The sequence below is a fragment of the Emys orbicularis genome, chromosome 1 (assembly GCF_028017835.1).
Source record: "Emys orbicularis isolate rEmyOrb1 chromosome 1, rEmyOrb1.hap1, whole genome shotgun sequence".
NCBI classification, from domain to species: domain Eukaryota; kingdom Metazoa; phylum Chordata; order Testudines; family Emydidae; genus Emys; species Emys orbicularis.
In genome coordinates, this window is record NC_088683.1 from 18422859 (window position 1) to 18445302 (window position 22444).

At 45.4% G+C, this 22444-nt stretch overlaps 1 protein-coding gene across 1 annotated transcript in view; it reads right to left on the bottom strand.

The window, feature by feature from the left end:
• Nucleotides 1-2261: 2261 nt before the first annotated feature.
• The window catches only part of FRMD4A (FERM domain containing 4A), a 290131-nt gene continuing 269948 nt past the window's right edge, over nucleotides 2262-22444 (bottom strand). Inside the window, exons 15-23 of the mRNA XM_065413790.1 lie at nucleotides 21417-21550; nucleotides 18061-18183; nucleotides 14111-14339; nucleotides 11669-11725; nucleotides 10207-10444; nucleotides 9516-9680; nucleotides 7094-7953; nucleotides 4348-4444; nucleotides 2262-2331 (exon numbers count right to left, since the gene is read on the bottom strand). Of these exons, the coding sequence (XP_065269862.1) occupies nucleotides 2262-2331; nucleotides 4348-4444; nucleotides 7094-7953; nucleotides 9516-9680; nucleotides 10207-10444; nucleotides 11669-11725; nucleotides 14111-14339; nucleotides 18061-18183; nucleotides 21417-21550 (1973 nt within the window). The remainder of the gene's footprint in view (nucleotides 2332-4347; nucleotides 4445-7093; nucleotides 7954-9515; nucleotides 9681-10206; nucleotides 10445-11668; nucleotides 11726-14110; nucleotides 14340-18060; nucleotides 18184-21416; nucleotides 21551-22444) is intronic.

Here is a 22444-nt window from a genome sequence, read left to right on the forward strand (position 1 = left end):
TGGTGACACACAGGGATTGCCCTGTCACACTGACTTTCAAAAGCTTCATAGTGTGTTCCTGTTCAGTTAGCGAATACCTTATATTTGGGGCACGTCTACAGCAGACAAGGAAACTGTTGCTGGCATACTGACGGCATAAATAGTTCATTGCCTTGCTAAGTCCCCTGTTGCCCATTCCCAGCTTCTGACAAACAGAGGCTAGGGACATCATCGCTGCCCATCCTGGCTAATAGCCATTGATGGACCTATCCTCCATGAACTTACCCAGTTCTTTTTTGAACCCTGTTAGTTTTGGCCTTCACGACATCCTCTGGCAAAGAGTTCCACAGTTTGACTGTGCATTGTGTGAAGAAATATTTCCTTTTGTTTGTTTTAAACCTGCTGCCTATTAATTTCATTTGGTAACTCTTAGTTCTTGTGTTATGAAAAGGAGTAAATAACCCTTCCTTATTTACTTTCTCCAAACCAGTCATGATTTTATAGATCTCTATCATATCCCCCCTTAGTCGTCTCTTTTCCAAGCCGAAAAGTCCCAGTTTTATTAATCTCTCCTCATATGAAAGTTGTTCCGAACCCCTAAACATTTTTGTTGCCCTTTTCTGAACCTTTTCCAAGTCCAATATATTTTTTTTGAGATCGGATAACCACATCTACACGCAGTATTCAAGATGTGGGCGTACCATGGATTTATATAGAGGCAATATGATATTTTCTGTCTTATTATCTATCCCTTTCTTAATGATTCCCAACATTCTGTTAGCTTTTTTGATTGTCGCTGCACATTGAGTGGATATTTTCTGAGAACTATCCACAATGGCTCCAAGATTTCTTTCTTGAGTGATAGCAGCTAATTTAGACCACATGATTTTATATTTATAGTTGGGATTATGTTTTCCAATATGCATTAGTTTGCATTTATCAACATTGAATTTCATGTGTCATTTTGTTGCCTAGTCACCCAGTTTTGTGAGATCCCTTTGTAACTCTTCGCAGTCTGCTTTGGACTTAACTATCTTGAGTAGTTTTGTATCATCTGCAAATTTTGCCACCTCACTGTTTACCCCCTTTTCAAGATAATTTATGACTATGTTGAACAGTACTGGTCCCACTACAGACCCCTGGGGGACACCACTATTTATTTCTCTCCATTCTGAAAACTGACCATTTATGCCTACCCTCTGTTTCCTATCTTTTAATGGTTAACCAGTCCATGAGAGCTTACCCCATGACAACTTACTTTGCTTAAGAGCCTGTGGTGAGGGACCTTGTCAGAGGCTTTCTGAAAATCTAAGTACACTGTATCCACTGGATCCCCCTTGTCCACATGCCTGTGGACCCCCTCAAAGAATTCTAGTAGATTGGTGAGGCATGATTTCTCTTTACAAAAAACATGGTGACTCTTCCCCAACAAATCACGTTAGCCTATGTGTCCGATAATTCGGTTCTTTACTATAGTTTCAACCAGTTTGCCTGGTACTGAAGTTAGGCTTACTGGCCTGTAATTGCCGGGATCTCCTCTGGAGCCTTTTTAAAAAATTGGTGTCACATTAGCTATCCTCCAATCATCTGGTACAGAGGCTGATTTAAATGATAGGTTACATACCACAGTTAGTAGTTCTGCAATTTCACATTTGAGTTCCTTCAGAACTCTGGGCTGAATACCATCTGGTCCTCATGACTTATTACTGTTTAATTTATCAGTTTGTTACAAAACCTTTTAGATTTTATCTTCACAGCACTCCTGTGAGCTAGGGCAGAATTATCCCCATTTTACATATGAGGAATGGAAGCACAGGGCAGATTACAATGACTGGCCTAAGACTGCATAGGAAGCCTGTGGCTGAGTCGGGAATTGAACCTAGGTCTCCTGAGACTTAAGCCACCCTTCATCTCCACAGAAACATCCCCCAGCACTTTGTCCAGACTGCTTTGAAATGACTCGAGCAAAGGCGCTTCCCTTGCTACCCTTGGCTAGCCGTGCTTATCCACTTGCATTCCCATCCCAACTGGCGTGAAGCCTGCCTTCATAGGGAAAACTAAGAGCTATAGACTTGCTGAAAGGGCCACCCACATATGCCGAAGCTTGCAAATGCTTCCAACTTGCTCTTCCAGGAGCTGAGCAAAGCCTTGCTGTCACTATCCAAACGTCCACACAACCCAAACGTCCGCTCCTTATGGATACTGGGGTGTCAAAAATCATTTGCAGAGCACACGTTAAAAGGAAGAAGGATGAAAGAACAAAACATTCCCTTACTATACCTCTATTCATCAGTACTTTGGTGAGTTGGAGACTGAGACTCATCCATAGTGGGTGAGTTGTCTGTTGCTTCTCTGAACAAAGGAGAGCGCCAAGGGAGGAAACAGTAAAGAGGAAATGTTAAAGAAAAGAAGTGACACACATTGTTAAGAGCTTATTAATACAGTGGGAAAACAAGTTGATGAGTCGCCTTAAGACAAAAGAGTTAGTGACATAAGAAGACATGTCAGGCAGAATTTCAAGCCTTTGATTCATGCTGGGAAATATCAAAATGCGTTGCTGTGATGGCCAAGTCTGTATTCTGCACCTGGTAACAAATTGTACTTGCCTCTTTTTAAATTTTGTTTCCCTAATGGTTTTGTCATTTTACTCAGGCATGAAACCAATAATGGATTCATCTGTTTGATTCCTTTTTGCACAAGATGTTGGTCCAGGTCCTCAAATGATGTAAATCTCCATAGCTCCATTTCCACCAGCTGAGGATCTGGCCTGATATTTTTTTTGTTGCGTGAGGCTGGGAGGAGAAGTGCTGGTGCATGGAAGATGGAGAGAAAAACTAGGAGACTTCTCAACTGGTTTCAGATCATATTACTTGTATTCAGGGTAGGGATGTGCTGAGGAAGATGATTACAATGAGGGCTGAGGCAGAATCAAGGCTACAGCTTGGGCTCAGATCCATACCTTGAATGGGGCAAATCTCAGCAGTTCATTTCTGCCATTTTGGAGTCTTGCAATACTTTGGCTGCCTCTGAACTGGAACCAATAAAAATACCCACTCCAGTTTTGGACCGGACCCAAACCCACAACTGTTAGTATGGGTTTGGGGGCCAAGAATTTGAATTTGAGCATGCTGAAAGGCAGACAAACTTGTTTAAGGATCTGAGGTTCTGTTTTTATCCCCCAGCTTTGTTTTAAAGCTCCATTTTCTCTTACCCAATGTCTTCTGGGTTATTGTTGCCATAAAACCAAATGGCACGTGTGGACGTCTTTGTTTATACTGGAGCATCTACTGTAGTGACTGTTGATTAAAAAAAATTTTTTTTTTACTCTTGTAAAATCAAATATTTGGGTACAGGAGAGTGACACAGAGGTAGACTAGAGTAAGAAATTCAAGACCCACCAGTGTTTTTCCTCTGCCATGACTGTGGGATAAGCCCACCATTCTTAGTTCACTGCTCCTAGAGGACCATTACCAATGGCTCAAGGTCTCTGCAACCCTAGGGCAGCAGGTCTCAAACCGTGTTCCCTGAAGACTCTCCTGGTGGCTTCACAGAACACAACATTGTGAGAATCAAGCACTGGGATATGGGGCGCTGTGTAGAGCCAGGAAAGGGCCCCTGTTTTACCCAGCTTACAACGTAGGCAGCAGAACGGAAACTCTGGAGAACCAGTGCCCTTGGGGAAGCTTCCTTTCTGATCCTTGAACCATGCGCCTCTGAGCAACCTTCCAGATGTGTGCAAGAGTTACCACAGACTAGCGTCTCATGTTTATACTGCAAGATTCCATTGATGCCTGAGAGAACTTGGACAACCACAATGGCATTCGTAAAGAAAATTCAACGTTAGTGCTCCATACAACATGGGGAACATAGGTGGTGTCTACACAGCTTTTGCAGACATTCTCCCACCACTGCTCGGACGCTGGTGCTAGCACTGGTAGCAGATTGTATGCGAATGACAGACTGATGCAAATGCTGAACCAGTCTAAATTAGGGGTTTCCCCATTGCTAGAACTGCACTAATGCTAGACCAATGGTGAGCAAATATCTGAAAATGTTCTGCGTAGATTAGGCCATTGAATACCTGAGAGTGTTCCTGTGCCCAGACCTATCCTCTTTCACCAGTGTCTTCTCCTTGCACTGTATAGCAAGGCACAGTACTAGAACTTGTTTTCTGCCTCAAGTGCCTAAACGATTGCGATCATCTACCTAAAGATTAAATCAAATCTACATTTCATACTTTAAGGCAACTCTGGCATGCCGAAGCCTAGAACCTGCTTCAGCATCCAGGAGGGTGGTTTTGGAGTGGCTAGAGAAAACTGTGGAAGACCAAGGAATGGTAATCCTCTAACTCTGCCTCCCGAGACTCACCCAGTCTGCCATGCTACGATGTGGTGGGGACTGCTTGGTGGTGTAGCTGCTAGTTCACTAGAAGGTGTTGAACTCCTCTGGCTGTGAGGTAAGGCAGCTAAAAGCAAGGGAAAAAATAACCAGTTAGACAAGGAGAACAGGGTTAAGGACTTCCAGCACTGTCAGCTCATCAGCGCAGAAGAAACATGGCAACAGCCCAGGAGTTGGAACATCCCATGTACAAATGGATCTCGGCACGTACCGGCACTCCCCGAGCAGCACAGCTGCTGTCCAAATGGCCAGCCAGCAAACTCCTGACTGCGTCTGCTGCACGCACATGTGCCTGGCTCTGCGTTCAGATGCATGGGGAACATTTTATCCCAACCCAGCCTCCGACTGTGTGTGATTCTATGGGCTGAAGATCCTTCCCCAGCTACCAAACTCCCTGCAACCAAGAGTGGGAAATACCCAGTCCCTCAAAACATGAAAATAAATCAATGTTTTATTGCCATTTGAACCCACAGGACCCTCGTGCCATAGCAGTGGCTGGGCACCTGTCCCTCCACATGAGCTGAAATGAAGGAGCAAAGCCAGCCTTGCATCTTTGTTGTCTCATTTCAGAGGCTTCACAGGCAGCTCAGGGACCATGGGAGGAGTTCTGTGCTAGTAGCCGTCAGGCTGCTAGCTGGGAGCTTCCAGGCATATATACTACTTGCTGTACAAAGAACAGCTCCATAGATTTCAAAGCCCAAAGATGTTTTTGGCCATGCACTAGTAGTAAGATTCATTTAAATGTGGCTACCGTGAACTTATTAGCATGAGCCAAAAGTGGGCTGATCTTTGTTAATTTTCATAGAATATCAGGGTTGGAAGGGACCTCAGGAGGTCATCTAGTCCAACCCCCTGCTCAAAGCAAGACCAAGCCCCAGACAGATTTTTGCCCCAGATCCCTAAACGGCCCTTCAAGGATTGAACTCACAACCCTGGGTTTAGCAGGCCAATGCTCAAACCACTGAGCTATCCCTCCCCCTCATTTTATGTTAATGACAGAATCTACAAAATCGAGAAAAACACTGTAATGTAGGAGTGGTTTTACAAGGCATTTCTGCTTTAAGGATCTATTTGAGAAACCCCTCTTTTGGTCATTCTATCCCAATGCGCAGATCCCTGGAACAATAACCTCTCCAAATCTGACATGCTCAGGAGCATAGTCGTCTTTGAAGGACACTGTGGGGTCCGATAGACATTTTAGAGCCATGGCTGATCCGTCAAATGATTGATGCTTCTAACTAACACTCTCCCACAAGTTGTTAAATTCCTTACCTACGGTTAAATAACACTTAAAAAGAAGACAGAAGCAAAGTCTAATCTGTTCCTTACAAGTGAAAGCCCCATGGGCCACTATTATCCCATCACCACAATGGGGACTGGCTTTTAGAACAGGACTAGGTCCATACTGGCATGGTCGGTGAAAGCGATTTACAGCTGGGGAAACTAACAAATGAGGCAACGATTTTTGGTTTCACTACAGACGCCCCCCCCCGGGTTACGCAAACCTGATTTACACAAATCTGCACTTATGGAAAAAGTTCCGTAAGCTAGAAATAGTTTTTTTGTTTTTTGCGTAATGGTCAGGTATACGTTTCCGACTTTCGCAAAATTCGAGTTATGCAAGGCATTCCGAAACGGAATGCTTGCGTAAGTTGGGGAGCGTCTGTACTAGCATTTTCTTTCTTAGATGCCCCAACTATCTGAAATGACAGGATTTCCAAAATGGGTCTCTACAGCTCAGGAGGATAAGCACGTGAATTAAATTTTAGGTACTTCCTGCTTCTGTTTGGGGCAGAAATGCCAAAAGGTCCCTGAACTTCCCGTCAAAAAAGGAATAAAAGAAAGTTTGCAGAGCAAAGAGAGCTGGGGTGGTTCAGGTGAGTGGTAATGGACTGTAAAGCCTTTCACCATTAAATCTTCGGCTCAGACAAATCCAGCTATCATTTAATATGAATATTAGAGGAAAGGCCAGAGGCCCAAACAGGATGGGGCTCCACTGTGTTAGGTGCTGTACAAAGATATGGCCCTACTTTATAGAGCTTACAAGATTACAAGCAAGCACCTCTAGTAGTTGTACTGAAGGTATTGTATGAATCGAGGATCTCAGCCTTCAACCACTCACCCAAGTCTTTTTTAGTGGGGCCACTTGCTCTTTATTTTATTTTTTTGCCATACCAGATAGTCTTATGTTCCTAATGGAACACTGATTAAATGCCTTACTCTTCTATGTATTTATTGGGAAAAATCAACTTCTCTTGAGTTTTCCTACGTTTTTCCTCATTGCTCACTTTAACGGACCCTGCCCAAAGCGATAAACCTAACGTGATACTTAGGATCAGCCCCCACAAATGGGCTTTTTCTCTGCTACCACTCTAAAGGCCTAAGCCAAAGCCTATTGAAGTCAATGGAAACATTCCCATAGATTTCTGGAGGCTTTGGCTCAGGCTCTGGGGATCTTTCTCCTAGCTCTCTGAAGAAGTCATTCACGATGGATGAGCTCCAGGGGACAAACCCTCAGCCGATGACACTCTCTGTTAAAGTTCACTCAGTGCTAATCCCACCATCCTACATGCCTGTGCTTTGCATTGTGCTATGTTCACAAAAGGACAGAGGACGCAGGCTGGTCTGGTTTCATTCATAAATTACCAAAGCGCAATGCAGGCATTAGACAGCTAAGAGCAAACTTGGATCTGCTTCCCCTGGGGCTGGCACTCACCTGATGTTGCTTTACACATTTGAGGCATCCTCGTTACCCTGCTGTGTGCCACAAAGGTGCTTTGAGAAGATGTGCTGTATTGGGAGCTGCTGTCCGAGGAGGTGGAGCTGGTGTGCGACAGGCGGCTGTGCTCCTTGTGGGAGGCTGTGGACCGCTGGTACCACAGCCGGAGTTCATCTGATACTGCAGTCCTGCCCGAGCCCTTCTCGTGGCCTTCTCTGCCCAGAGATGGCGTCCTTATGATCTGAGAACGGGAGGGGGTCAGTCTTACCGAGTCCACTTCGTCCCCGTGCCAGGTCTCTTTAAACATCCCCCCTGCCGTGTAGGAGTTGGAGGTTTTAAATTGTGCTTTCACGCTGTAGTGTCCCTCCTGGTCGTTCTCCAGGCTGCGCACCACCACGGGCGTGGAGCTGCCTTCGATGTACAGGGGGTACTCTTTGATCCTGTACTGAGAGGAAGGCTGGCTCTGGCTGTGCAGGTAGACCCCGGGGTGCCCGGTTCCATTCCTTGCCGCCAGGTTGGGCATGCTCCCTGAATTAGAAGAGACCAGGTTTCCCGCAGATTTGTGCCTTTGCCTCTGCCGCTCTCTGGCTTTTGAGGGGGAATCCTCGGCCAGGGTGGAGTAGTTGGCGTTCATCTGAGCAGGGTAGTAGTGCTCAGAGCTGGAATGGCTGGTGCAGGAAGAGCAGTCGTCCATGGGGTCAGAGCCATTACTGCTACGAGTCCTTGGGGTGTAGAAATCGGGGCTCCCCGTCTCGTTCTCTGACCCAAGGAGCTTGCCTTGTGACTCTAAGCTGGAGCTTCTGTGTCTAAAGTGCTGAGCTAAGCTGTGCAGTCTGGTCGGGCTGATGTCTACTGACCTGCAGGTGTCAGGAAGACAGGTTTTGAGTCTGCTTGGTTAACAAAACACGCAGGGTCTTTTTCTAGCATTTAAGGCCAAAACAGCACGCGCCCATCAGTGCAAATACACGGAGCTAAGCCTGAGAGGTGCTGAGTGCTCACAACTCCCCCAACTCCAACAACCCCAGGCAGGATACGGGGCATACCATGCGGGCATGTTAGTGCAGGACTTGCAGTAGATGTACCCCTCTGAGGTGAACTTCCCACCTCCCTGCCCAAAGCCAGAGCAAGTGGGCTTTATGGAGGGGAACTAAGCAGAGTTATGGGGTTGGACTCCACAGGCAGCTTGTGGGGCTGCAGTCCCTCTGATGGCTGTGGGTTGAAAAAGCGGCCAACTCCCCCTCCACATTCCCTGTGTGCGGATTTGGGGCCACGAGGTTCCAAATACTGAGATCCTCTGGCTCCTCCCCAGCCTATTTGGAGTCAGCCTGGCACCCCCTTTCTGCAGCACACAGGGGGGAGAAAGAGGACAGAAGCCTCCCAGCATGGTTGCCCCACTAGCCACCTCCCTGGGCAATCCCCACCATCGCGTATAAGTGGTGCAGAGGGCACTGCCCCCGGTTGAGTTTCATCAGCACAGCGGCAGGGAACACGGAGTGCTGTGGATCGGTGCAAACCTTTCCTTTGGTTTCTGTTCTTGGGATTCCATGCCCCCCCCACTGCTTTGCAATGTGGGGGGTCCACCGACCCACAAAGCGCAGCCCCAAACTGAGGTGCGCTTCCTTTGCGGTCAGGTAGCTTACGAAAGCATTGCAGGCCTTTCCTCATGTTCACAGTGACACTGGGTAGTCAAGGCCAGCTCATGCAGCACCATCCCACAGGGAATGAATGTTTTTCTGCTCCCAGCTCAGAAGAACCACCTCTATTAAGCAGCTATGCTTTGCTGGTCTCTTGAGTGGCTTTAGAGCTCAAGACGGTCACAGTGTGACTGTCCTTCATGCGAACGCCCAGATTTGCATGTGTAGAAGGGTGTTGATTCACATCCAAATCTGGGTGGCCTTTATTCATGCTGGATGGGCTCATCCCCTGTTCATAAAGTTTCAGTCAGCCACTCAAGGAACAGAAATGATACCATGTGACCAATCAGACCAATCAGAAACTCAACCTCTACTTGGTCCCTCAGATGTTTCCCTTTAGACGGGCTTTTCGGCATGCCCAGTTCACTGGAGCAGTGGTTTAACACTACCCAATCTTTCGTGTCCAAAAGGAAAGGGTCATTCCCTACCCTTAACTTGAGCACTGATATTAACACCTTGTCACTTCCAAAGAGTGGCTTGGAGGTTGTAATGCCCACGAACAGTCAGAACCTTTGGTTAAGATCTCACCCAAAGGACTTGGTCCATTTTAGTTTTTTTTTCATTTGAAGTAAGTTGAGGATTCAAGCCCTGATTCAGGAACGAATCCCCACCGAGGAGAGTGCTTCCTTCCTGAATTGAGGCCTCTTGTCTTTAAAGCGTGAAAACAAAAAATACTTTTGCGTAACCGAAGGGAGGCAAGTTGTTTTGGGAGCAGCAGGACTTACCTAGTGGAATGGACATAATGCGGACTGCGTACCCGTAGATCTGGTGTAGATGGCATGCTGGACTGGGAATTCCAATGCGGGAGGCTCCTGATGGGGCTATTTTGCAGAGAGCTGCTCCCTCCAGCCTCTGCACAGCTTCCTGTGCTGGGGAACCGCTTATGACTGCTGCAAAGCAAACGCTGCATTTCAAACTTCAGACAGAAACGCTCTACACCTAGGACCTTGAGTCTATGGGCCAAATTCAGTTCTCAGTTACACACATCCCGCTGAAGCGAATGGAGTTCCACTCACATAACTGATCTGAATTGTTTTTTACAGTAACAAAAGTTCAAGCACAAGCTCTTACAAAGATTCGGCAGAAGTTTCAGTGAGAGGCTGTTGTCTGCCCTCTCCAACTGCCTTTTAAAATAACAATCAGATACTGACCAGCACTTTGTGTGATTATAGCTATTACGATCTTCTAGGGCATGATTATTTACCAAAACAGCTAAATATCATTCAAGTGAATGATGTTTCTGCCATGAGATTTGGGAAGAGTTTTCATTATATAGGTTCAGGTTAAAGACAACCACTCTCTCTCTCTCTCACACAGATGGCATAACCAGAAAACGCCCGTCATTACCATACCAAATGGGCATCTACAAAAAGGAGGATGTTTATGTAGTTGGCAATCTCCAACTGTCTGACTCACCTGGAATGACTGTGTGAGGAGCGTTTCTTGACCTTCTCGTAGGGTTCATCCAGGGATGATTCGCTCCACATCTTGGGCTTGATAGGGGACTTGTCATAATCATTCCGGTGGTAGTGCATTTGTCTGAGTCCTTCCAATGACTGTGGAGGAGGTGGTCTGTTATGTAGGGGCGGCCGGGGAGGGAGTCCTTTGTGAGGTGACTGTAAGGGGGATATTGTGCTGGTAACCTGAGAATCCTCTGCGAAGAGAAACAAGGAGAGCAGCTGATGCTTTTGAAGGACACTAGGCTGCAGTGTGGCTTTCCCCCAGCATGCCCAAGATTACCACTTGGCTACAGTGCAGCAGACAGAGATGCTTTTTCTGAGCATGAATTACATGGTAATGAACTTATGGCCTGATTTTAAGAAGTGTTCCAGTAGATCCTCTAGTTCAATGTTTCTCAACTGATGGTGGAAGGGTGGCGGTCATGAAAGGCAATTGGGAGGATAATAAACTTTTCAATACAAAGCAAAGAAAATAAAACTCTTCTAGACCCGTGTGCACCATAGTTTGGCCGCTTTCATGTTTGTGCCAGCAACCCGCTCCAATTCTCCCTTCCCCCCACTCTGCACACATCTTTCCCCTTCAAGGTCAAGTATTCGCTGTCAACCTCTTGAAAAACATACCCCAATTAAATAGGCTTAGCACTGTTCTCATGGACACATTTACTGTAAAAGAGTAAAAAATGTAAGAGGGGATGCAAATAGCTTTGGACTTTGACTCAGGGATCACCAACCTGGAAAGGTTGAGCTACATTCCTCTAGTTCAAACACAAGTTATTGGACTTGATATAGGAATCACAGGGTGATCTTCTCCAGCCCGTTTTATGTAGGAGGTCAAACTAGAGCATCCTAATGGTCTCCCTTCTGGGGGAGCTATGGATGCTCAACGCCTCTGAAAATCAGGCCCTTAGTGTGAGTCATATGCCCTATTCCGCCAACTAGGAGGTCTTAAGGGGTTGCAGATTTGTTACAATATGTATGAGCCTTTTCCTACAGAATACGTACTTATTTCTATTTCTGTACTTTATATATAATTAATAAAACCTTCAAGGGGGGTTTGATGGAAGGTGTTTGAAATTATCTGTTCTCAAATGGCAAGGACAGTGTTGTTGTAGCCATGTTGGTCCCAGGATATTAGACAGACATGGTGGGTGAGGCAGTATCTTTTATTGGACCAACATCCGTCTGTGAGAGAGACAAGCCTCCGAGCATACACAGAAGAGCTCTGGGTAAGCTCGAAAGCTTGTCTCTCTCACCAACAGAAGTTGGTCCAATAAAAGATATCACCCACCTCATCTCTGTGAAATGGCACTGGCATACAGGGGCACAGGCATACAGGGGATTTCCTCCATTTTCAGGGGGATGCAGTCATCCTTCCCTTTACTATGCAAGGTTTCTAGGGTCTGAGATGGACAACGTACCATCCTCAAGAACAAGGGCATCTGAGAGGGAGCTATCTTCACTGGCGATGTTTCCTTCTGAGGAGAAGAAAAAAAACAATCAAAGGGCCATTAATATCACTGTGGTTTAACATTGAATCGCAACAGAATCTTCCCCAGTTCATAAAACACAGTCGTCCCTTGTTCTCCACACTACCAAGAAGCAGTACGATTTCTATTAATATAGGCCAGTTTACTCATAAGAACGTAAGAATGGCCATACTGGGTCAGACCAAAGATCCATCCAGCCCAGTATCCTATCTACCGACAGTGGCCAATGCCAGGTGCCCCAGAGGGAGTGAACCTAACAGGTAATGATCAAGTGATCTCTCTCCTGCCATCCATCTCCACCCTCTGACAAACAGAGGCTAGGGACACCATTCCTTACCCATCCTGGCTAATAGCCATTAATGGACTTAACCTCCATGAATTTATCTAGTTCTCTTTTAAACCCTGTTATAGTCCTAGCCTTCACAACCTCCTCAGGCAAGGAGTTCCACAGGTTGACTGTGCGCTGTGTGAAGAACTTCCTTTTATTTGTTTTAAACCTGCTGCCCATTAATTTCATTTGGTGGCCCTTAGTTCTTATATTATGGGAACAAGTAAATAACTTTTCCTTATTCACTTTCTCCACACCACTCATGAGTTTATATATCTCTATCATATCCCCCCTTAGTCTCCTCTTTTCCAACTTGAAAAGTCCTAGCCTCTTTAATCTCTCCTCATATGGGACCCGTTCCAAACCCCTAATCATTTTAGTTGCCCTTTTCTGAACTTTTTCTAATGCCAGTATATCTTTTTTGAGATGAGGAGACCACATTTGTACGCAATATTCAAGATGTGGGCGTACCATGGATTTATATAAGGGCAATAAGATATGCTCCGTCTTATTCTCTATCCCTTTTTGAATGATTCCTAACATCCTGTTTGCTTTTTTGACTGCCGCTGCACACTGCATGGATGTCTTTAGAGAACTTATCCATGATGACTCCAAGATCTCTTTCCTGATTAGTTGTAGCTAAATTAGCCCCCATCATATTGTATTATACTCAGTCCTTACTGAGGCAGAACTCAGGGCAAAGCCTGAGGAAAAACTCCAGGCCAGCTCCCTTGACATGCTGAGCTCCCTCCCGGGAGTTGCTGAGTGCCTTCAATTCCCACTGATTTCAAATGGGCGCTAGGACTGAGTCAAAACTGAGAGCCCAGATCCCCAGAGGGTGTAATGGAGCTACACCAATTTACACCAGCTGAGGATCAGGCCCTACAGAGCTCAGGATTTGACCCCCCCTTACACTTATGAAGTTACCATTCAGTTGCCAATTAAAAACAAACACAAGGTGCTATGATTGTAGGACATTCAACAATACTTCCAAGTGCCCTGTGAACCAATAAAAGTTGGGGGAGGGATAGCTCAGTGGTTTGAGCATTGGCTTACTAAATGCAGCGTTGTGAGTTCAATCCTTGAGAGGGCCACTTAGGGATCTGGGGCAAAATCAGTACTTGGTCCTGCTAGTGAAGGCAGGGGGCTGGACTCAATGACGTTTCAAGGTCCCTTCCAGTTCTAGAAGATAGGATATCTCCTTTAATTTATTTAAAAAGAAATAGCACCCAGTCCTTTTGCCAGAAGTGTTCTGACGTACATATCTCCCTGGTGTTTGTGTTTGTTGCTCTGACATACGCACTGTCATTGAGCGGAGAGGAACTCAAAATGCTTTAAGGGCAGCAGAACACAGCTGGGCTACAAATAAGGAAGCAAGAGAAGCGGTGATAATTTCAGCCCTGTTTATAAACAGGAAGAGCAAAATCTCTGCTTGTCATGTGGAAAGCGACAAAATCAGCAAGAAAAAGCTCTGTTATTTTCAAGCTTTGAAGGAGGTTAATAGAAATTACTTTAAAAAACGGTGTAAACCGTAAAAAGTGTCCTAAGGATTATGCTTTTGTAAACAAATGGGATGATGATGATAATACTTGGATTTTATATGATTCCTGTCGCCCAAGGTTTACTAATAGTAATTAAGCAACATCCCTCTGAAGGAAGTATTATTATACCCATTTTACAGGTGGATACACTGACTCACAGACAGGTTAAGGGCCTTGCTTAAGCTCACATAGCCTGAAATTTACCCATGTGTTCTGAGCCAGCACATCATCTAGGCACCACTCGAGTCCCATGTCAGCTCTCCAACCAGGACAAGGAAGAGACAGAACAATACACAGGGCGAAACAAAGCCTTGGAGTCCATTAGAGGGAGAGGGGCACTACTGGGCTACAAGTTAGAGCAGGGCTTTGGGCACCAAGGCTCAGTTCCTAGCTCTGGCTCAGTGTGGGTGAAATTCACTCCCTGTGCCAAGGCCTCTGTTCGAGGCTTATACACCACTTAAGGCCCACTTCAGCCCTTAAAGATATGCCCTGAACCGTACTTACCGTCTATGATCAGGGAGGCTCTCTGCGTTGGCTTCTTTCCAGATTTGATGCGGTACTCATTGATGGCATTTTCGATCTCCTGCAGTTTCTTTAGGGCATTAAGGTAGGAGGTTTTCCTTTGTTTCTTCAGCTTTTTGCTGACGTTGGGGTCACTGGCCAGGCGCCGAGCAGCCTCAGTGATCTGGGACTGAATTGCAAATTCCCTCTCCAGGCGCTCCAGCTCCGCTTCCTGTCAAATTGGGAAGAGATTCTGGCTGTCCTGGCTGCAAGCTGTCGTGGCCAGATCCTCAGCTGATGTAGCTGCCTGGCAAAGCTCCCCTGACTTCAACAGGTCTATGTCGCTTTACACCGGCCGAGGATCTGGCCCTAAATGGCACTTAACAAGAGACGAATCCATCTACCAACCTGCCCCTATCTCGACCACAAGTGCATTGTTAGGGCCAGCCTGTGCAACTGCTCCTCAAGCTCGTGAGCACTTGCTCACATGAGAGAACTCATGACTTCAATGGGCTGCACAAGGTTGCACAATCTAGCCCAGTGGTTCTCACCCTGCCGCCTGCGGGCTGCCCAATCAGCACAGAGCTGCGGCCCATGTGACATCCTCAGGGCATACGCAGCCCACAATGGTAAATAGGTTGAGAACCACTGATCTAGCCCTTATTGTGTGAGGATCGTCAACACTAAACCCAATTCATTCTGGCTGCTGGCCCAATATGGCTGTGTCTGCTATTTGTCTTGCAGAACAAACTCATGTATCCTTATGTGGTGGTGTCTGAATCCCAACCTCTCTTCCATGCATATTTCTAAGGTGTCTGTCACCATGCTGACCGAGTGCTGTATGAAAATGAAACATCAGGATGTCGCACTGATAAATCCCAATGCAAAGTCATGACATTTCAACATAATGTTACTGGTTAGCACTTGTATAACACTTGTATAGTGCTGATCACCCGTTGAACTAATTCAACCCAAATTCAAATTCATCCCAGTTCCAATCCAATTCTACCAAACGTCATTAACGTGAGGCGATACATAAATGCACAGGACACAATGTCAGCATGAGACATCACAGAGGTGTGATATAATGAGGCCATGCGCAAGGTACGGATGTGTAATGGTTTTAATAGAAGGCTTTGGCCATGCCAGAGAGCCAAAAAGTTACACCCTGTTTGGCCATAGCAGAGTTAAACTGTGCTTAAGCAGGGCCAGGTTCTCAGCTGGTGTAATTGGCAGTGATACGTTGACATTAAGTCAGTGGAGCGATGCCAGTTTACACCAGCAGAGAATCTGACTCTTTGCTTGTAGCCCGTGAAGATGAGAACATGGGTTGGAATTTTCATAGGGGTCTGGCTCTCTTACACACCCAAGTCCTATTAACTTTCAACGGGATTTGAGCTGCAAATTAAAACGTTAGCTTTGCTAAATGCTCAGTGCTCAGATTGCAAGCACTTTTAGTCACATATTCAGCGAAACCCTGTTGTTAGCCATATTCAAAACCTCTCAATTTACCAACAGGCATACACAGAGTGGTGGATGCTATAGGAATAACCCCTCCTCAGACCGGAATGGCTCCCTGAAGTTTTCATTTTGGGTATCTTGGCTTCAAAATCCCTCTGCTGTCAGTGGTGAGTCAGCATTGCTTTAAATCTATAATTATAGCTCCTCTCACATTCCTGCCAGCTGAAGGCCTGGTTTTGTTTTGTAAAATGAGTTTTGCTTTGAAGATTTTATAAACTCTGTCAACACTAAACTTATTAATGGTGCATTCGACACAATGGAGGTTTAAGACGGAGAGCCCGATCTGACTTATTCTGGCAAAACGCCCACTGAAAGTAAGCAAGGGTGGATTAAGGATAGTGCTAAGGGTGATTAAAAATAAATCCAGCTAGGGCTCAGCCCTGCAGTCCTTACTCAGACAACACTCCCAGTGAAGATACTGAGAGCTTGGCTTCAATTGCAGCTTCTGGCCTTAATGGTTTTTTTTTAAATCACCCTTAACCTCATAAACAGCTGTCTTCATTTGCCTCTCCCCCATTAATCTCTTTTTCGATGGATGCCTTTATGCGTGCTGCCTTGGGGCACCAGGGAAGTCATTTGCCTTCAGAGGGAACCCTGCCTTGTTGCCAGCTCTCGTGACATTTGATGTTTTACTCAAAGCCCCAGCTTCTGGAATCATGTGATCCTGAGAGAATCTCCACTTTCATTAAAAAAAAAAAAAGTTTGTAGCCCTCATGGTTGCAGATCAAAGCTTGAAAACATGAACCCTAAAGGCTCAAAAATCAGAAGACAAATCAGATCCCAACTTTTATCCTTTTTAAAAAGTTCATGATTTTTAAGACAGTCTCATGATTTTTTGAGGGGGGGGAGAGGCAGAGTCAGCATTTTTTAACGCTTGAGGTTGGCAATCCTGTTTTACTGAAATGTACATTACCTGCAAAGGTGGAGAGTGGCTTTATCCGCTTTCCCTACAGAGGAGAATCATTCTCTTGCACGCATGGACCGTGCATCACTATTAATGGAAGGATCAAGAGGAAAACAGACTCCATCCAGCGTCCCTGGCCTGGAAGCCATCTCTTAACACTAAGGCTAGGTCTACACTGGCAGCGGCATGTAGCATACGTGTAGTTACATGCTGCACTGAGAGGCAGGCTGTGTCCACACTGCAGTGTGTAGCTACACGTGTTAGGGAAAAGCTTTGGCAAGGAGAGGCAGTGGGAAAGGCTTCATCAACTCCCTGCTGTCAGAGCCTTTCGCTCAGACTCTACACTGCCATATACCTGTGCTGGGAGGGGGGCTGAATGCATATGTACACTACACGCCGCCGAAAAACGTGCGCGTTGTAGACGTACCCCCAAGACGAGACATGGGAATTTGAAGATCCATTTATAACACTGCAGCAAACAGAGTGTAAAGCTTTTAGGAGTCAGGGCTTTCCTTGTAAAAGCTAAAGAAAAAGTGCTGGCTCATGAGTATTTTACTTCAGTGGAATTCCTCTCACAGGCTCCATCAAACACAAACCCTAAGAGCTTTGGTTGTTCATGGTTTAAGCAGAAAGAAAATGCTAACAATACAATAAAGGGTTAATTCTCCAGCTGACTCCGACCTTAAACCACAGATTCATTCTCTTCTATTATAAAAATAAAAGGAAACTCAAAACTAGAATATCCACAAGTGTCTTGAGACCAGTCTCCACAGACAATGGCTTTTCTGTGAATTCCGGTCCCGCCTTACAGCTGCTCCAGGGCTGTTTTCACAGCCATGATTCAAGGCACTGACCCAGCCAATTGTGGGAGAGAGAGCACAGAACAAACACTCCCAGGCAAACTTACACAAACACAAGTCAAGCTGCCCAGAGGCAGGGAGGATGGCTCCTTTGTTTAGGAGGAGGAGGTAAAGTGCGTTTGTCTTGCAATCACAGGACCAGTCCGAAGAATTGAACTGACACTTTATTAAAGGACTTTGGCGGAAACGGTATCAATTTTAGTACTGAGTAAGGACTATTGCAGGAAGGGAGGGAGAACAGCTTGGAACACTCAAAATCATACCAGAAGTGGTTTGAAAGACCAGAGCAACTCAGAACCCAATCCTGCTCCCCTTGGTCACGTGAGTCATCTGGACCTGCACCAGCAATGTCATTCAGCTACCGGTGTGATTAAGGGCAGCTTGCATAGTTAACAGGATCAGAGCCATAAGTGACTCACCCAAAGCTACTTCCATTTGCCTGTGTCAGAGCCGGAACTGGAATTCAGGAGTTCCTGGCTCCCAGTTCTATGCTCAGACCAGCATGTTCTCTCACCTCTTCCTTCCCCCAAATACAAGCAAAGATGAGTAAATGAATTAAAAAAAAAAAAGTTAAATTAAAAATTGTGGTTCCCGAGTAATAGGCTGAGAGATGTCCTAGACATAAGATAGATAGATAGATAGGACTGGACTGGAAGGCAAGTCCTCACCTCTCCTTTAGGCAGTATTTTCTGTTCATCCAGTTTAAAGGCAGTCCCTATTCTTCTCCTTACAATAGGTGGCTCCTCCCCTGGATCTAGGGGGTATTCCCTGGGCAGCTTTCCTGTGAGCTCCTGAAAACATAAGATGCTATTAGTGAGGAGGGGAATACGCAAAAGCAAACCCATCCCACGTATATTTTTAAAGTGCAGTAACACGCTGAAAAATTATTGTAAAAATGGCACGGCCAGGGTTCCATTGTTTATCATCTTTCAGTGACTCCATATCAAATATGCTCAGTTGATAAATATACAGAAGGTTTTTCTAACTTCCAGGCCTGTGAGCTCAGCCTGTGCGCTGAAAGTCAAGCTGGGTTCTTTTTTTTGGGCTTGTGCATCATCAACAGGAATATATATTCTGCAACTAGAAGAAAAATTAACGTGATCTGTCTGCCTAGGGTCTTAGGTGCTGCCCACCAGCAGGATGTCAGAGCACGATGCATGAGCCAGAACAGATGCCAGCTCACATTCCTTCAGCAGTGTTGTCTCTATAGAGAAAACAGTTATTTTTGATGGAGAAGCCAGCAGATCTTACTCTGAATTCACACAAGGAGCAGGGCTGTCGAGTGCCACTTTTATAATCATTTTTCTGATCGTAACTGCATGTTAAAATACTACCATCTAATTCATGAGCTGTCTGAGACAGCTGCAGTGAAAAATGGCAATTTAAAGCAGGGCCTGATACCTAAGTACCTGTATGATAACATTTTATGAATTGAAATCCTTGCCAGACTCCAAGCTATTGGAGCAATATCAGTCTGAAAGGGTCATTTGCAAAGATTAGTGTGAAGCAGCAGACCCTGCAAACTTTCACAGCCAAGGGATGTACACTGGAATAGATTTGAAGCAGGCAAAGGAGCAAGTGCCAGGATTGATGCTAACTCTGTGTTTTTTCTGATACGTACAATACATCTTCCCCGATCTGAATTAAAGACATTCAAATGCCTGCAGAGAAAGGCAAGAGCGTTGCTACAAGGAACAACCCAGCTTCTTGAGCCGAACAGTCTCTGCAGTGAGGACAAAAGGCTTTTGTGTTCTGCATCACCAGCCTTGAGAGGATCCAGCTGGCAGAAAACTCTAAATCATCTGAATCCCATATAACAGTGGCTGACCTTAATGTGCAGCGTGTAGCTCGGCTCTCTGCCTCCCTCATGCCCCCACGACCCATTCCCTAATGGGGGCTTTCTTTCTACTGTTTTCAGGTCACTGGGAAATGAGGCCCTGGCCATTTCAGTCCCTAGCTTAAGCTTAATCAGTTCCCAACACAATGAATTCCTAACCCAGCATTGCAATGAAGTGCACAATACCCTTTTTCAAGGTTGTTTAAATGCTTCCCTCTCCAGAGTGGCTGTTTTAGAGCTTTTTCTGTAACATGTTTATCCTGTTGCACAAAATGGCTGGCTACAAATAGTGCATCAAGATACAGATTCTGGGTCTTTCTACTGAGCAGCAGAGGGATCCTTTATAACCCCAATCTTAACATGAAGTGCAGGGGCGGAGAACGAGTTACAACTTTAATGGCTCCTTTGCCAAGACTTTGCCCAAGGTTTTGTAAGGTTTTCCTAAACTGAAACGGATTTACAGGCAGGGGCCTGAAATTTAATCTGAATTAATAAGTAAGTGAAGCAACATGATGCCACTGTTGTGAATGGTTTGGGCCATGCTAGTTTGATTAAGCCCATGCATTAACCCTTTTTTCTTCTCCTTGCCTGTCTCTGCCATTTTAACTCAGCAATTCCCACAGCAAACAAACCGATTCAGGACCTCCCGAGATGAAATGTTTAAAATAAAAGAGCCAGTGAAACTTTTGACCACTTTCTGCAGCTGATCCAGGCTCAATGGTTTATGGACACTTGGGGTCTGACCTGATCCTGCAAACCTTACGCAAAAGAGCAGGCCCGTCGAAGCCAATTGAGACTTCATACATCAGGACTGCTCATGCGAGGAAGGGTTGTGGGATGAGGCCCGCACATATTTCCTCTGACATCCTTTGTTGAAAAGCTGTTTTCCTCCTGCTTATCCCAGCTGGTGATCAAGCCAGAGCCAAGTCTAAACAAAGCGCAATGAGATTTTTAAAAAATGGGCAATGGTCTTTTTTCTGTTTGTTTGTTTTTTGAAGTTAAACGCACTTTAAATATCCCAGCAACTTAAAGATCCCAGTACCACTGCCCAGAGCCAACTCTCCCATTCTCTATTCCTGGCAGTGATTTTTGTTAAATCTGGATTTTTCCAGGCCTGAGAAACGGGTGTTATGTATGCACGTGTGATCGAAGTGTAAACTTCATATAAGCTGCTGCTAATATTTATTATGTTTCCAGGCACAAACGCAGCAAGGATCCTAACTTCTCCAGCATTTGAAATGGTTTTACGTTCACGCTGACCTGCTTTGAAACAAGTCAGTTTAAATCAACCCCAACAATAATTAAACAGACATATGCCACGTACAATATGACCTCATCCTATGGCACCCCGTTTGCCCCATGGTGATATTTAGGGCAGAAAGGTGATTTTCTCTTGACAACGTTACCTAACATTCTCTTCTACTAGTGATACTGATGATGTAGCCAAGGGACCTCCTCAGCATTTGTCATGTTACATACAGCTCAGTGAAGGGAAGACCCCAGCATGCCGCACACAAGCTCACCCCAAACTGTGCTCTTTGTATTTGGGGGGGAGCCCAAACTGTGGTGATTTAACCCCATGCCAGGCAATGGGACTGCACTGTGAAATAGCTGGGCTTTGGCAGAGCATGCTGGGAAATGAACATGTAAAGAGTGCACCTGAGGCCATGTCTACACTAAGAAAAGAGGTGAGTTAGCTCACGTGTTACAAACACACCTTTCTCCTACCGAAGATGAGGACCAAGTGGCATATACCGGGCCAGGTGACCACACTATGGCTAGACCGGATGTGCCATCCATAGGCCTGAGCCTATTCCCATTGAAGTCAATGGCAGACTGCCCATTGGGAGCCCTGTTGAAGGACGGTGAGTATCTACTAAGCATCCACCACTCATGACGACTTCAATAGGAGCTGCAGATGCTCAGCACCTTGCTGGATCAGGCCTTATGGGTGCACAACTGGCTTGGCGTGCGTCCAGCTTCTCTAGTGTAAAAAAGGCCTTGTGCAGCACTAGCTATGAAATGCCTGGGGATCACTCAGTCCTTGGGCCCCACACACTTTGTGAGATATGATTTAGGAAGGCTTTACCTCTCCTTCCAGCCTCCATCCATTTTCAAATGAGGCTGTGAGCATATAAAAATACAAGCCACAACATTTTCCAGGGTTATACAATTTCTGTTGCCTACCGCTTCTCGGAGACACAGTTTCTTTAGCTCCTCCAGTCGCTGGCGCAGTGTCTCTTCCAGAGCTTCCTGCCTGGATTTCAATGCAGCCAGCATGTCTTTCTTGGCAGACTGAGAGCTATCTGACTCTTGGGAACCTGTCAATAAACAATGATTTCACTAGGCCAGCTGACAGCAGAACACACATCTGGAGCATTAATGAATTTCACCAAAGCCTACACTTTGGATGGGAGCGTTCCAAAAAAGAATCAGACTATGAAATGAAGCAGGTGTTACACAGTCATGTTTGTTTATGACAAGTTCTTAATACTTAAACTAACAGAATGAGGTCAAACCTCTGAGCATAAAGAGATTTGTGATTCTCTTCTCTGTAAATAAAAACAATCAGGTAATTTTTTTAAGCTCCTCTTGAAAATACTACGTACAGTTCTTACGAAAGCTCCCAACAGCAAACAGAATTTACAAAGCATAGAAAACACATGTTCATAGTTTAAAGGCCAGAAGAGACCATCACAATCATCTATTCTAACCTCCTGTATAGAATTTCACCCAATGATTGCTGCATCTAGCCCAATTACTTGTGGTTAATTCTAACCACGCAGAAGAAATGTAGTAACCGAAGCTAGATTTTTGCAAAATAGAAACTAAGTTAAAAACCCCCAATAGCTAACAGAAGGTCTTTTCATGGCAGCTGTTGTTTCCCACGAATATACATGCCACGATGTTCAAAACTGGATGCATAAAACCATATTTAGATGCCTAAATAAGGGGTCTGATTTCCAAGTGACAAGCACCCAGCAGCTCCCACTGAAGTCAATGATATTACATTGCTGTAAATCCAGAATTAACTGACATCAGAATCTGGCCTTCAGATTTTGTGTTCATCTGTACTTTGATTCTTTTCAAAAGAGGTATTGACTGATCTCCTTATTTAATTTCACCGCTGAATGGCACACACATCTTTGTTCAGGGCCTCCCTGTTCAAGGGAGTTGTGATTTTGGTTGCATCCATTTTCGGGGGCCCAACTTGA